The sequence below is a fragment of the Aspergillus fischeri genome, genomic scaffold, assembly GCF_000149645.3.
Source record: "Aspergillus fischeri NRRL 181 1099437636252 genomic scaffold, whole genome shotgun sequence".
Taxonomy (NCBI): Eukaryota; Fungi; Ascomycota; class Eurotiomycetes; order Eurotiales; family Aspergillaceae; genus Aspergillus; species Aspergillus fischeri.
In genome coordinates, this window is record NW_001509768.1 from 2,895,560 (window position 1) to 2,911,500 (window position 15,941).

Genomic DNA, 15,941 nt, shown 5'->3' on the forward strand with positions numbered 1-15,941 from the left:
AAAAAGGAGGAGCAGTAGACACCCTTAGACGGACTTAAAGGCCACTAGCCGAGCAACATCCGACGAGGATCTTCAATGTATTCCTTGACCTGAAGGAATCGTAATCAGCGGAATGTGTCAAACAACGAAGAAAGATCAACGAACCTTGACAAGGAAAGTGACTGCCTCCCGTCCATCCAAGAGTCGATGATCATAGGTTAGGGCAAGGTACATCATCTGGAAACGTTAGCGCCTGACATCAAGTTGGGGCATTATGGCAATGCATACTGGACGAATTTCCACTTTACCGTTCACAACTGCTGGCCGGTCCTTGATTGCATGGAGTCCAAGAACAGCTTTGAAAAGTCAGAATTCGGTCCGAAAAGAACGATGGAGAGAACACAGACCAGTCTGGGGCAAGTTGATGATCGGAGTGCCCATCAAAGAGCCGAAAACACCACCCTAAAACAATGTCAACGACTTTATCACTTCATGAATCATACTGCTTACGTTGCTAATGGTGAACGTGCCACCAGCCATATCCTCGATTGTCAACTTGTTGTCCCGCGCCTAAAAACATATCAGTCGCACAAGATGCAAGCCTGTCGCATGATGCCACTGACCTTCTTGCCAAGGTCTGCTATGGCCTTTTCAATTCCGACGAGGTCCATGGTTTCAGCGTTACGGACGACAGGTGTCACAAGGCCCTTCTCAGTAGCAACGGCCACGCTGATGTCAACGTAGTCGCGGTAAACAATGGTATCACCACCATTGGGGCCTTCGATTGATGCGTTAACGGCGGGGACGTCTTTCATAGCTAGGACGCAGGCACGAGAAAAAGCGCTCATGAAGCCAAGCTTGACGCCGGTTTTCTTCAGTACATCATCTTTGTAGAGTTTCCGAAATTCCATGAGGGATGACATGTCAACTTCGTTGAAGGTAGTGAGCGAGGCAGCGGTGTTCTGGGACTGCTTCAGGCGCTCGGCTATTCTCAGCCTCATTCTATTCATTTTCACCTATTATCCACAAGAAGTAACAGAAGAGCCGCGAGTTAGCGAGTGTCAGAGAGACAATACAGACGTTGAAGGGAACTGTAAACGCACCCTGCGTTCCTCACGACCTTCGAAGCTCGGTTTGACGTCAGAAGGAGTCTCTGACTTAGGAGCAGGGGCCTGAGGCTTGGCAGTAGGAGGCTGTTCAGGCGGAGGCGATGGAGCTTTGGGGGCCTCTGACGGCTGTGGCTTGTTGGACTCAGCAGGAGGCCGCTTCTCGACATCTGCGGCCTCCTTTGGCTTCTCAGTAGCTGTCTCCTCTTTTGGCCCAGGAGCGCCACCTAATTCGAGTTTGATCAAGTCCTGGCCAACCGTCACAGTGTCTTCTTCGTTCACGAGGAGCTCCTTAATAGTCCCAGACTCAGGCGCATTGACCGACACGTCGATCTGCAATGGGTTGGCAAAACTTTTAAGCAATATGGACGGTATGTGACATTCGCTGCAACCCTACCTTGTCGGTCTCAATTGTAGCGATTTCTTCGTCCCGCTCAACGTAATCGCCCACCTCTACCGAACGGTGAGTTAAAGATTAGTAGACGGGTCAAGAGACCTACGCTTCGAGAATTGCTTCAATGTACCCTCGGTGATCGATTCTGCCATCTGAGGGACCTTCACTATGGTATCAGCTGCAGCGAGATCAGCGAAGAACGTCATTAGAAACTAAAGCAAATTGCGATACCGTAAGTTCTGATCTGATAGCCGCCGAGGCGGGCGAGACTGCTCCGGGGTATATTGGCTCTATGGAATGTCGACGGTCAGCCAGAGCAGCTAAATGAGTGTGAACCTCCGATGTCCTTACCCCGAGGACGGAGCATGAAGCAAAACCGCGCCAGACTTATGCCTTCTAAGCGCCAAAGAGGTAATACTCCTGCGAGCACCAATGCAAGGCAAGCGGGAGCATTGAGCTGTTCGAGGAATAGACCTCAGGTGTAGCTCTGACAGACGGTGAAATGGTAACCTAGACGCCATATTTCATCCGATTTGATTGGGTAGGTAATCAGAAGTTAAGGAGCAGGAGAATCTGGCACGATTGTCTGGTACGAGTAAAGGAGGAAACGTATGGCCCAGAATAACCTACTGAAGACCGGTTCAATACGTCTTCACTCGACGTTGCAGTACGAAGGTCCAGGATAGCAGAGTGACGGAACTTTAAGTTAGCGCAGTGACCAGGGACGAAAGCTCGAGCCCGGGCCGAAAGAACCGGAATTTCCCTCAGCAACACTACGCACATCACCTGCGTTCCATGCGACCGGTGGATGACGGAGTATTATTGTTACGCTTGTTCGGCTTTCCGTAAAGACCAACACGGCAGATTCGGCGCACCCTATCAAATTCACCAGGTACACATCTCATGAGAAACTGCCTTGTAGTACGTGGTCAGGATCTGAACAATCACTAGAAATTTACAAATTTATTCTTCAGCTAGCGTTCTCTCTCTGCAGTCGTTGTGCCAAGTCTCAGGGTCTTCTTCCCCTACGACATTGACAGAGAGTAATCATGTCTGCTAATACCGTTGCGTAAGTTGCTCTCAGAAGGAAGAATAGGCTGCTTTGCTAATCTCAACTTCGCCTTTCAGGTCACTCTACCGACGGAGTCTCAAGCTTGCCCTTGACTGGGCAGTTCACAGACACGTATGGAGAGGACAAGCTGTGTATATTCGGTCCCTGTTTGAGGCAAATAAGGACGTCCGTGATCCTCGTCAACAAAGAGTAAACTCCCTCTGGCCCCAGCAACCGTCTAGCCGTTGCACAACGCCGAGTCATTAGCTTATACGAACGAATTGGGCAGGTGCTACTCCGCGAAACTGAGAAATTACTGGAAACTTGGAAACACCCGGATCCATACCGCGCACCTACTGCCCCCGGTGGTAAGTCTGATAAGTTAGAAAAAGGCCGCATCATGCGCAATTGGCTGATAATGTCTTCCAGGCAGTAAATACGAGAGAAACCTTCCTGCTCGGCAGCTACCTTGTATGTTACACCTTTGGTCTGTCAATTTTGCCTCGATTAACATACGTCTTAGATGCGTCTCAACATGCAGATGCCCACTAAGCTTGGACGGCGTACCAGATCCATGTATTTGCGTCAATCAGACGAGTTCACAATGAGTTCCCTACTCGAAGATAGACATGGCGTTCTAGTAAGGTACTTCGAAACTTGTACCGTGGACGTTGCTTTGAACAATTATGTTATAAGTGCAGAAATGCTTGAGTGGCGTACTGTAAGAACGACGGAAAGTACAGGCCCTTATGTCTACTTAGCGTCAGATTTACTGAGATTCCCGTCGTCTCCGAAAGACAAATTTCCATTAGAAAAGCTGTCGGTATCATTCAATGCCCGTAAGCATAATGTACAACCATAAATAAAAGCATGAAAAACAGAGCCATAATTGTGCCCAGTCCAGAACCCCGTTATCACATCATGAGAAACCAAAGCACGCCGATTGAGAAAACCCGAACAGGAAAGAAAGAAAAATAGGACAATTAAAGCTCCTGGCTAGGACCCTTTCCACTCTTGGGAGTCTTCTTGGGTAGAAGGTCTGGAAATTGGTTAGAAAATATAGCGAAGACGAAACCGAAGTGCGAAACTTACTTTGGTGAATGTTGGGCAAGACACCACCCTGCGCAATTGTAACGTGGCCAAGCAGCTTGTTCAATTCCTCATCATTGCGAATGGCAAGCTGGAGATGGCGAGGAATGATACGAGTCTTCTTGTTGTCACGGGCAGCGTTGCCAGCCAACTCCAGGATTTCAGCAGCGAGATACTCCAAAACAGCGGCCAAGTAAACCGGAGCACCTATACAAAGGCATTATGGTCAGAACCGCAAGAACAGAAACAATGAGCTAAATCGGGTCAAAGACTTACCAGCACCAACACGTTGAGCGTAGTTACCCTTGCGCAGCAAACGGTGAACACGACCGACGGGGAAGGCAAGTCCAGCCTTCGAAGAGCGCCTAAATTCGAGATGTCAACATGGTTCGAAGGTTCATGGGAAACAGGGTTGTCTTACGACTGCGCGTTCTTGCTGCCGCTGGCTTTGCCTCCGGATTTGCCTCCAGTCATTTTGTCTGATAAAGTGGTTAAGGTTAAACTGTTGTAGTGGCTTCGGTGGAGTTGATGGTTTTCAAAGCGACGCGGTGGACGTGTAGTAGATGGACAGTCGTTGAGGTAAACCAAAAGACTGGGTGGTCAGCGCGAGGAAAGCCAGGAGATTTATAATGACGCGCTCAGGGTGACGTTGGCCTGCCCAAACGCCTTTCAGATCACCCTCTCGCTTAGCGGGGCTGACCAATCACCAAAAAGATCATGGTCCAGTGCTCCAATAGCTTGTGTGAGCTACGATCTGTGTGGCCTAGCATAGTGTTGGGGTTCCAAAGCAAGTTAAGTGCTGTAATATTTCAGTGTAATGATTATTACATCCGTCTTGGCATGGCTTCGCCCTAGTGTTTTTATTACTTGAACATGTTTACCTTGCTTTAATCATACAGATCATACCAAACCCTGACCGTATTGAAATTCTGTCTCTTTCGCCTACTTCAGATCAACTGGGGTTTCGCGGGCTGGTATAAGTAGCGCGCCTCCCTCGTCACCGCGTCTCCATCATTCTCATCTTCCTTCTCAATCCATCTGCACAACCGTTCGAACGTCAAGTTTTCTCAACTCAACCACGATCTATTCTCTCAAACTCTACTTTGTCGATTCCCTCTTTCGATAATCTTCTACTCACAAAAATGCCTCCCAAAGCTGCCGAGAAGAAGCCTAGCACTGGTGGCAAGGCGCCCGCTGGAAAGGCTCCTGCTGAGAAGAAGGAAGCTGGCAAGAAGACCGCCGCTGCTGCCACTGGCGACAAGAAGAAGCGTGGCAAGACCAGGAAGGAAACCTATTCCTCCTACATCTACAAGGGTAAGTAATGCTACTGATGATATTTGGTGCGGAAGCTTACCAGGGTGCAGTTCTCAAACAAGTTCATCCCGACACTGGTATTTCGACTCGTGCCATGTCTATCCTGAACTCCTTTGTCAATGGTATTTTCAACACGAAAACATTTGAAACCAAGTGTATTCTAATCCATTACAGATATCTTTGAGCGCGTCGCCACGGAGGCGTCAAAGCTTGCTGCTTACAACAAGAAATCGACCATCTCGTCGAGGGAGATCCAGACTTCGTGAGTAAAGCCCTTATCCACTATATGGATTAGACTAATTCCTTTTCAAAGTGTTCGGCTCATCCTTCCTGGTGAGTTGGCGAAGCACGCCGTTTCGGAAGGCACTAAGGCTGTCACGAAGTACTCTTCTTCTGCCAAATAGGCATGTCGCTTCTTGCTTCTTTTGCCTTTGTTTGTTTCTCGGGATTGTCATTTTTACTGCCTCCTTATCTTAATGGTTTTGAGGCGGTGGGTTACAGGGTGTTTGAGGATCTTTTAATGTGTCATGGGATGGTTTGATATTTTTTCCTTTTTTTCCCCTTTTTTCCCTCTCCTGATGCCCTTTTGGGTTGAATGTGTTCATGGTTCATTCGCGACGAGAATGCGGTGTAACATAACTCGGATTTTGGGGCTGGTTGCACAATTTTCCTTCCCCTACCATAAATCGGAATCTCATTTGCTTATGCAACATATTCTTGACAGTCGTCTCGAATTGGTGGGACTAGGCATAAATTGAATAGCGATTCCACATTGAGCCTTTTGTTCGAAGTTCCATACTTGGCATATCACGGCATTCGCTGTTTCAATCATCATCCAAGACCTCTACCTCATCGATCGCCCCTTCACGGCCCTGGAAGACAGCAGTGTCTGATTCGCTGAGCACATGTACAATAGGTTTCCCCTGAACAGATACCCCGCTCTTCCAGTGTGCCCAGTCTTCTCTGTCTTTTATAATGAAGCCGATAAGCATGCTCGGATCCATGTCTCGAATGTGGATTCTCCTGAGGCGTCGAGTATGATAGGTTTCTATCTCTTCATCTGTGTATCGTTCATCGATATTGCGCTGTGGCAACGCTGGGCGAGTCTGATGGGGGTCAAGGTAAAATAGGTGCGAGCCTTGAACACCGACGAAGTAATGCGATGCTGATGGGCGTCCACTGCAGATTTGGTCACCACTGGTCCAGGAATCTCGGATCTTTAAGTGACAACGTACCCAGCTATTCCTACGGATTGGGGGAGTTGCAATGTGGTCTTTACCGCGTCCCAGTACACGGGAGTAATACGATCGATTCCCAGTCGCGTCCCAATTAATATCAGTGTTGGTCTGAATGACCCTCTCTCGTCGTTGGCAGCATCCAGGAATTTATCTTCATGCACATCTCCTGTATCATCGGTCATGTAGACACCAAGATTGAGGCTTCCATGTTGAGACACAAGGGCCCTAAACTCATATGTGAGCTACGCATATGGCCCAAATGTGATTGCGACGTACTGTATGCATCTGGCGGTCGCGGAGGGCCCAAACCATTCCCCAGGATGTTTGTTACAGGACTCGGCACCATGCTGGACAAATCGATGTATTGAGAAAGGTGCATCCGGGTGATCTGCAAACTGTAACAGTAGCTGAGCCTCCCGATCAGTGTCGATTCCTCGACGCCAACCTGCAGGCACGTTAGCTCAATGCGCCTTGAACGCCGGTGACAGTGTTGACGTTGGTTGTTACCTCGGCCAAATAACAATATGGACATTGCGTTAGCCAGGAGGCTCTGCCCTGACCTTATCATGCAACCCCATCCCGTGTCCGATGTAAATCCGTGCTGGTCAACGAGCTGACTTCTGAGTCGCACGCTCAGTGTCATTGCGGAGAACGCATCCTGATTGATAGGCTTCGGTATTGGGGGGAAGTTCGATCTGTACGTAATCCAGATCCTTGATTCGAAGTCGTGAAGGAACGATTCAGGCCAACCCTGTTCGTCTAATTGGCCCGGAGTTGTAGCCTTTGGGACCAGCTGGTTTGGTCCTTCTTCGTTTGCCAGTCGCTTTGATTCGGGCGTTGCTGTGGATGCATGAGCCCAAAGAGGGACAACGACTTTTCCATCTGGCGTGGCTTACCGGTGCGTCTATTGTCTCTTTCCATACCATCCGTTGTATATTTGGTTCCCAGACACCAGATGGGGTCTCCAGGTTGGTCGTTCCTGGGTGCAGGGTCCCAGATATACTGTATAATTCGCTTGCAACGTTCCATATCTACCCCATTCATTTTGAATGGCGCCTTGGGAAGGTCCGTATGCCGGTCTCTGCGGTGTGCTGGGGCGCTCTAGCCGACCAGTTTGCTCTATATTGTTGGTATATGTTTCACGTCAACGTTGGTTTGCTGCCTGTGCACATCAGTATATGAAGGTTCACCCCGTGGCCTACTATTGTCGAACTGGTGTGGCTGTGTAGGGACTATACATACAACTTTGTATGATCATCCGTTGTTGCTATGATGATCTATGGGTAGCGGTGGTTTCAGTGATTGTTCTCTTAATGAGGGGTTCCGTCATACAGCATCAGTCACGAGACTATTATATACGTGCAGCACAAATATATATATATATTCTCTCGACTGCCGTAGCGGGTGTGGTATGTTACAGTCTAAACCCACGACCATCTACTTGACCACGAGGACATGCAATGACAACCTACGATGGCTACATAGGTAATGACCTATAAAGATATACGAGCATCGAAAAAAACACAGTAACAAGACTTCCGTCATATGGAGGCTGCCACCAAGGATAAGGATATGATGATAAGCACGTCACATGCATACGGCACATACACCGCCTTCGATGTCAGCGGAAGACAGACTTGGTAAATATTGACTCCACCAAAGTTCCAATTTTTAAGAGAACCCAGCAGCCGAGGTTTTTTTTTTTTTTTTTTTTTTTTTTTTTTTTTTTTTTTTAACATATAAGAACCGTGTGGAATACATACAGAAAAAGTACAATGACGGCATGCTACTCAGTGTAAAGGAGGCAATCGACATTGAACCGAAGAGGGCATACACAGAGAATCGATCTCAGAAAGCACTATTGCCGAAGGCAAAAAGGGTGGAAGACATGGCTCGCCACAGCAGGGTGAAAGTACGCACGAACAACCAGAAGGTCGTGACAAAAACTTCACACCCAGGTACATCATCTCATATATAGCCAACTGACCATAATCAACTGACCTGTTGCAGCGCACAGGCATCCCCAGCTCTCCATGCAGCAAGAAGCACGAAACACCGAGGGCCGCAATATATGGCGGATGGGTACTAATTTTCGCCATCAGGCGGTGCAGTTTGTGAGTGCAGGTCTACAAGAAAATGACGAGAGAAATAAGGAAAGTCTGGACATGCAACGCAAGGAAATAGCAATGACCCCATCCAAACTGCCCCCAGAACAACCCAACGGAGAGTCCATGCGATATCCACACCCTACTATTATTGCACCGGATGGGGAGATTGCCACGGATACTGAGCACATAGACCATATCGCCACCAGAGGGGATAACACCAGCGAGGATGAGATAGTGTTTACTGGACGGCGTCTTAAAACAAAGTACGCTCGAGGAGACAGAAACCGATCTCCGATATCAAGTCCATCCACGCAGCACAACGCTGGGAGCTTCGCTCGTCGAAAAGAGCATGAAAACCCCGACTATCGTAGAGGACACGAATCTAGCCCGCAGATTCACGGCTCAACACAGCCTTGGCTACCGCATCACAGCCACAGAATACCGACACAATCATGTCCCACAACAGAAAACGCGTTGGGAGACCTACTGCATGCCACAGAATCCACATTGCCGGAGAGAATCGAGCGAAAACAACCGCGTGCCACTGATGAGACTTTTGATTTTATACCCTTCAAGTCCAGACGTGCATCAATTAGGGAGCAATATTCGAGACTTCTCGATGATGAAGAAAATGACATATTGGCCGACTACATAGCGAACATTGACGATGACTACGGAGACTACTGTCAGTGGACTGAATTATGTCGCAGTACAAGCACGGAGTCCGACAACGGTCAAATGGACAGATCGGCGAATACACTTGTCTCTGCCGAACTGGCCAATGCCAACTGTTGCGGCCCACCAAACAATGGGGAGGGAATACTTCCATGCGAACGCGGCCAAATGTTGGCTGAATGTGAAGATGAGAGTGACCCTGATCTGTCTTCCGGAGGTATGCCCAGTCAACTGCATCCAAATACTTATCTTATGCTGAAGCCACCAGGGTTTACTGCTAAATCGAATGGATTTGCGGTGCTTTGCACAAGTTTGACGGACAAACATAGCTCCACCAGCTCTTCCGAATGCAGTGACAACGAAACGAAGGGAATCGGCAAGCACTCGGAGATCGAGACAGAGAGCAGTTGTCGGTCTCGACCGCACCGTAACCGCAGCAAAGCAAAGGGAAATCATTTCGCTTCGGCAACGGCTTTTGCTGATGCGTTGGAATCGGACCCATTTTATGGATTCGATATAATGGACTTCAACAGACCCAGCCTACGGAACAAAAGAAAAGGGAAGCAGCGTGCTTTTGATATGTCATTATCCGATAGCGAGTTGGAACTACAATTGGAACGGGCGTGGCGAAATGACAGAGAGAAGAAGAAAACAAGGAAGCAGAAGAGAGAAGAGCTTCGTGCTGGAGGCCTGCTCGTTCGGAATGCAAATGCGCCTGATCTCAGAGCGAAGTATTCGAGTGGCTTCGATGTCGATGATCTGAGATCGGAAATGCGTAGTTTCTTGCTATCATCGAAAGAAAGGTACGAGTTTTCCTGCAGCCGGTATTGAAAGTTTTAAAACCAGAGTGCTGAATCCCGGACTTTGTTCAGCTTATCTCTTCCGCCCATGTCTAAACATTACAGGAAGGTTGTACATGACATGGCAGGCGCACTGTCACTCAAATCACAGTCCCGCGGCAAAGGCTCGTCCAGATTTCCCATGCTGTACAAGACTTCCCGCACCCCAAAGCATACACAGAAAACGATCGCACAGGTGGAAAAATTATTATCGAAATCTCAATTCTCTCACCGTGGCCCCAAGGCACGGTCCCAGAACAACAAGAAACTGGCGAAGGCTTCTGGTGGTCGCCCTACATCATCTGTCAGCTATATGGAAGGCGACGTCGTTGGAGCATCAGCACCAGAAATTGGAGCGGAAAATAAGGGAAGAGCTATGCTTGAAAGGATGGGATGGAGTTTGGGGACTCCGCTCGGTGCCATAAACAACAAAGGCATTCTCTTACCTGTTGCGCACGTCGTGAAGAATTCTAAGGCTGGCCTAGGGTAGATAGTTTCGAGGGATCTTACAATCCCTAGTTGCATCTTCTACGGTTGTCTTTCTCAAGGCTAAGTGGTGGACCTGCAATGATGATAGAGATTCCAACACTCAACAAGCCTGTCGCACTTCCAAGCCTCGTTTCATGGGACGAGGAATGGCACGAACCTGGGAAGTGTCCCTGCTAGAATGCCTTATGATAAAACAAGGCAATTATTGTATTTACGACTATGATTACCCGCAGAACCATGATGTTTGAGACATCTACGTCCACATCACTCCTTTCACTACGACACGGATGAGTGAACGGGTGGATAAAGATCAATAACAGTCACCTATGTCTTAAAAGGGCTTGTTCAAATGCTAGTCTTTGCTACCTTATTGGCGGCTGGGCATGGTCATACTTCCTCAAGTGTGCAAAAAGCTGAGTTTTGGATGGAAATGCAGCGTTGCAGGTGGTACAAATCAATCCGGGAGAGCGACCCAGAGCCTGCTGAGCCGCCTTTCTAGCGCGTTTCTGTTTGGCTTTGCCAGTCTTTTTGATTTCAGTCGATTGACTCTGACCTAAGGCGGAGGCTGACAATTGTTGAGATAGTAAATCAACAGCATCATCTACCCTCTCGGAGACATCGTCCGAGCCTGTGGGATTGAGAATGGTTGCGCTCGATTCGTGGCTAGCATGTGTCACAGGAAATAAGGTATCAGCTTCCGTGAATTCGCGACCACTTTCCTCTTGCGTGTCTTCCATGATGGGTGCAATGTTTTGATCAGCATCAGCATTGCGTCCACTTTGGACCTTACCACTCTCTTCATGCCTGAAGGAGGAAGCTGCTGAGTCGTCGTTGCATCGCTCTAGCTGAGCATGGTCGCTGTACGACGCCATATACTGGTCAAGATTGAGGGACTCATTTTCTGCTCTCATCTCCCAGCGAAGCTGTTTGACGGCCTTGACGTGTTTCTTGCTACGTTCATGTGCGTTGAATTGATTCAGGCTCTTGAAAGCCTTCCGGCAGATGATGCACTCGAACTGCTCAAGTTCAGATCCCGAATCATCCGGATTCTCTTCCTCAGCCTCCTCTGACTTCGCCCAGTCAGGTATAACATGCTCACGCAGCTTTGCTTGATTTACTGCTCTTGATTTAGCAGCTTGTGCAGCGGCAGTTTGACGGAGGAGCTCCCGGCGCTGCGCTTCGCTTTGGATGCCTCTTTTATAGCGCGGATCCCTCTTTTTAACAAAGGCCACAAGCGATCTGACAGCTTCGTTGAATTCGCGGACACCTTCCTCTCTCAACCGCTTATTTTCTTTCTCCATCAATCTGCGCACGCGACGATCTGGAGCCTCGGAATACCGGTAAATATCTTTCCAGGCGAAAGATTTCTTGGTTGAAAAGCTACTCCAGACGGTATAGAAGGGCCGTACGACGTCTTCAAAGGTATCACTTTGTGACCCGAAGGTCGGATAGCCGACAAACTCCAACTTGTCTGCGCGACTTGCCATTTCTTCCTCGAGAGCAAGCCGGGCAAATACCACTCGAAGGCCGCCGAAGAATCCAGATGGAGAATCCGAGAATTCCATTCGAGGACTGAACTTGGAGAACAGCTTTAGAATGTCACCAGAGGTTGTCATACGGCTATCATAGCAGTATTCGCTACTACTTGGGTGCTCATCGCGACTCAAAAATGCATCTTTGTGAGTATCATACCATGCGCGCTCCTGAGGATCTGAAAGAACTTGATATGCAGTTTGGATTTCTGCAAACAGTTTCGTTGCAGCTTCGACATTGCCATAATTTTTATCCGGGTGCAGCTCGAGAGCTTTTCTTTTGTATGCTTTCCTTATTCTGGATGGGATTCGAAGAGAATAATGTCAGTCTAACAGGCACATGGCGGGCTATAAATTTATAATCTCACTCATCTGTGGAGGCGTCATGTTGTATCCCCAGGAGTTCATAATAATCTTCTTTCCTCCCTTTGGACAAAGGTTCAGTGGAATGTGCATTATCCTGAAAATTTGTGGATTGAGATTGGCCCATAAGGGATTGACAGCCTGACCTAAGTAAATCACGGAAAGGAGTGTATGTAATGACAATGCAGCTTAAGTTCTGAGTTTCTAATAGATATTGGCGTGGATTAGGCAGCAGTACTTATCTTAATTTCCTCTGGGGCTGTTTCCTCTGCAGAATGGTATTCTAATGAACCTATGGAGGCGTGCACCAAAACCAAAAGAGTTGACCCCCGCTAGTAAGCTTGGCTGTATCCTGCTGACGCAGCCCCCTAATAATTTACAACTATAATAACACATCTAGAAGGAAAAATCGTTATTTATATTCTAGTATTTAATTCTTTGATACTATCTAAACTCATTATTTTATTAAATCTATTACCTACTATGCATAAGAATGATTACCATCTAATTAAACTATATATATGGATACTAGGGCTTATCTCCTGTGTTGTGTGACCATGTGAGCAGTGGTCATTTATCCATCTCTACTATATATTAGAATAACATTCACTGCAATGGGAGGATGTCCTTTAAAATGCATGAGGGTAGGGGGTAGGCCTACAGCTGCCCTGTATATAGCCTACTAATACTAAAGGGATTCTACCTCCCCTTTTATAATTCTACCTAAACCACTAAAGAATATGGTGAGCTAAATAATTATATATATAATAATAATTACTAGATATTACTATATATACTTATAGATTATATTAACCTACTAATATAGCTATTAATATCATATCCTCCCCTACCTAGACTAAACTTAGTTTATAAAGTTCTTAGTTAGTAGTAAGAGTTAAGGCTTAGTTAGTATCTACTATTATAATACTCTATATCTAATTATTACTAAGAGATATTAATTACTATATCTAGTATTTAAGTATTATTATTTCTTTATTAAATATTTATAGAACTAACTAATTAGTTCTTTATAATCTTATGTGAGAGCACCTATAGAATGCTCTCTATTAAGTAGTAGATAACATGGTAGTAGTAATGCCTTTATAGTTAAACTAATTACTAAGGTATAAGCATCTCTTATATCTTAGTAGAGATGATATCTCTATAGATTATATATTACCTATATAACCACCTATAGTTTACTATATATATATTCCCTATGCCTAATAACTATCTCCTCTCTTTATATACTATATTCATATAGTTAGAGGTTAATTATAGTTTCCTTGTATAAACTATACCTTCTTATTAGTTAGATTAAATAGTAGATATTATTATTACTTTATTACTTTTACTAGTATAGGTGTGAGAGCACCTATAGAATGCTCTCTATCAAGTAGTAGATAGCATGGTAGTAGCAATGCCTTTATAGTTAAACTAATTACTGAGGTGTGAGCATCTCCTGTACCTTAGCAGAGATAATATCTCTATAGGTTACATGCTATCTATATAACCACCTATAGTTTGCTATATATATATTCTCTATATCTAATAGTTATCTCCTCTCTTTATATACTGTATCCCTGTAGCTAGAGGTTAATTATAATATCTCTTTTAATTATATGAACTATATATTCTTATTAGTTAGATTAAACAATAGATATTATTATTACTCTATTACTTTTGCTGGTGTAGGCTAGTAATATTATTATTAATTAGAGTATTACTTATTTCTATAAATACTATTATATAGTAGTTTAATCTTATTATCCTGCCTATAGTAAATATATTTAAATAACTTTACTTATTACTTACTTAGCTTAGTATTATAGCTATAAATACTTCTAGCTTTATAGATATATAGATATTTTCTTCTCCTTCTTCTCCCTCTCGAGTAATATTAAATTTATTATTTATAAGTAATCTTTCTTATTCTTTCTTACTATATACTTCTTTATTATTTATATAATTATCTTTATAATTATAAGATCTATATTCTCTTATTTCCTATAAGTATATATAGTTACTAGTTCTCTTATTATAAGTTAATATAATTTACTTATATTAATATAATTATATAATTACTTTAATAAAGTATATATAGCTTCTAGTATAGAGATAGCTTCTAGTTATTACTTTTTATATTAAGGAGGCTTTCTTTCTTATTATTTTTATTATCTCTTAAGTAGGGGCATGTTTACTCTTTATTTTATAAAGAATTTTAGTATTCTATAGTCTTTATCTTTATTTTAGCTAGGATTCCTATAATATCTATAATAGTTAGCCTATTTTCTTTATTTTATATTTTCTTTATTTTATATTTTCTTTATTATATTTCCTTATTTTATTTAATATATTTAATGCTCTCTGTAGCTTTATTTATATTATTTCTTTTAATTTAATACTCTTTTAAGTATATATTCCTTATTTCCTTTCTATATTAATAGCTATTAGTCTTATTAGCTTATAAATATATTAAATCCCTTATTATATTTACTAGAATTCAGATAAATACTAACTTTATACATATATCTCCTATATTATCTATTACCCCCCCTAGTCTAGGTTATACTCCTCCTAAGGAGTATTACTACTAGTGCCTATAGGCACCTAGATAGGATAGGAGGGCACTATTATTATTTTATAATAGTTATTAGTAGAATAAGACTAAGTACCTCTATCATAGGGCTCTTTACTAGCTATACTAGTCTATATATTTCCCTTATACTCTATTTTTATTATAGATACTAATTTTTACTTTTTTTTTTAAAGTTCTCTATACTTACCCTCCTAAAGGCCTATACTATTATTACTATCTAGGTAGTATTAGAGATTATATATCCTAATACTACTAGTATTATCCTAGGGGCTATTATTTATATAGCTTAGGCCTTTTAAGCTTATGTTACTATAGGTAATAGTCCCTTACTATATAAGTCTACCCTTATTACTATTACTACCTTCCTAACCCCCTCTTTTATATCTATACTAAGGTCCCTAATAGCTATGCCTGCTTATACAGGTATAAATTATATAGTTTTATTATCTTTTTTTATTAGCTCTAACAGGGGTGTAGTAATCTATAAATATTTCTTGATAAATCTATAATAAAAGTTTATAAACCCTAAGAAGACTTATATCTTCTTTATACTATATAGTATTAGCTATTCCTTAATGGTTTTAACTTATTTAGGTTCTATATGTACTCTATAAATTCTAATTATAAAGTCTAGGAAACCTACTTCTTTTATATAAAATATATATTTACTAAGCTTAGTATATAGCTTAGCCTTTTATAGTTAATATAGAACTACTTATATATGTCTTTTATGCTCCTCCTTACTCTAGGAGTAGATTAATATATTATCTAGGTAGATAATATAGTATATATTAAGTAGATTACTTAGTATACTATTAATATAAGCCTAAAAAGTTACTAGTATATTAACTAGTCTAAAAGATATTATCTAGTATTTATAATACCTATATTATATTTAGAATATAGTCTTCTACTTATTATCTAGTTTAATCTAGATATAATAGTATATATCATGCAGGTCTAGTTATATAAAGATCTTTACTTTTAATAGCCTGTCTAGTATCTTACTAATTAAGAGTAGTAAGTAGTAGTTATTAATAATAATAATAATCAGACCTTAATAATTAATATATAATTATAGGCTACTATCCTTCCTTAATATAAAATAGATAGGTACTCCTGCAGGGCTCTTAGATTATTATATCTATCCTTTCTTTAGTGCTTT

General features: G+C 43.3%; 6 protein-coding genes across 6 annotated transcripts, besides 4 other annotated features; 2 read left to right on the plus strand and 4 right to left on the minus strand.

The window, feature by feature from the left end:
* Positions 1-44: 44 nt before the first annotated feature.
* NFIA_071820 (putative dihydrolipoamide succinyltransferase) lies at positions 45-1,685 on the minus strand (the record flags this gene model as incomplete). Its single annotated transcript, XM_001263907.1, has 9 exons — positions 45-89; positions 145-216; positions 268-335; positions 387-441; positions 490-549; positions 603-995; positions 1,083-1,418; positions 1,483-1,538; positions 1,586-1,685. The coding sequence occupies 9 exons, from the start codon at positions 1,683-1,685 to the stop codon at positions 45-47; spliced, it is 1,185 nt and encodes a 394-aa protein (XP_001263908.1).
* Positions 1,686-3,513: 1,828 nt separating this feature from the next.
* NFIA_071830 (histone H2A) lies at positions 3,514-4,093 on the minus strand (the record flags this gene model as incomplete). Its single annotated transcript, XM_001263908.1, has 4 exons — positions 3,514-3,569; positions 3,623-3,826; positions 3,896-3,984; positions 4,041-4,093. The coding sequence occupies 4 exons, from the start codon at positions 4,091-4,093 to the stop codon at positions 3,514-3,516; spliced, it is 402 nt and encodes a 133-aa protein (XP_001263909.1).
* Positions 4,094-4,761: 668 nt separating this feature from the next.
* Positions 4,762-5,337, plus strand: NFIA_071840 (histone H2B family protein; the record flags this gene model as incomplete). Its single annotated transcript, XM_001263909.1, has 4 exons — positions 4,762-4,933; positions 4,984-5,055; positions 5,108-5,195; positions 5,247-5,337. 4 exons carry the CDS (start codon positions 4,762-4,764, stop codon positions 5,335-5,337), a joined length of 423 nt encoding a protein of 140 aa, XP_001263910.1.
* A 420-nt stretch (positions 5,338-5,757) lies between these two features.
* NFIA_071850 (cysteine protease ATG4) lies at positions 5,758-6,353 on the minus strand (the record flags this gene model as incomplete). The annotated part of the gene is made up of 2 exons (XM_001263910.1): positions 5,758-6,112; positions 6,169-6,353. The coding sequence occupies 2 exons, from the start codon at positions 6,351-6,353 to the stop codon at positions 5,758-5,760; spliced, it is 540 nt and encodes a 179-aa protein (XP_001263911.1).
* A 1,512-nt stretch (positions 6,354-7,865) lies between these two features.
* Positions 7,866-7,904: a microsatellite.
* Positions 7,866-7,905: a microsatellite.
* Positions 7,906-8,204: 299 nt separating this feature from the next.
* NFIA_071860 (putative R3H and G-patch domain protein) lies at positions 8,205-10,283 on the plus strand (the record flags this gene model as incomplete). The annotated part of the gene is made up of 2 exons (XM_001263911.1): positions 8,205-9,757; positions 9,860-10,283. 2 exons carry the CDS (start codon positions 8,205-8,207, stop codon positions 10,281-10,283), a joined length of 1,977 nt encoding a protein of 658 aa, XP_001263912.1.
* A 361-nt stretch (positions 10,284-10,644) lies between these two features.
* Positions 10,645-12,222, minus strand: NFIA_071870 (putative C2H2 finger domain protein; the record flags this gene model as incomplete). The annotated part of the gene is made up of 2 exons (XM_001263912.1): positions 10,645-12,023; positions 12,183-12,222. The coding sequence occupies 2 exons, from the start codon at positions 12,220-12,222 to the stop codon at positions 10,645-10,647; spliced, it is 1,419 nt and encodes a 472-aa protein (XP_001263913.1).
* Positions 12,223-14,463: 2,241 nt separating this feature from the next.
* Positions 14,464-14,524: a microsatellite.
* Positions 14,525-15,209: 685 nt separating this feature from the next.
* Positions 15,210-15,941: part of a mobile genetic element that runs on past the window's edge.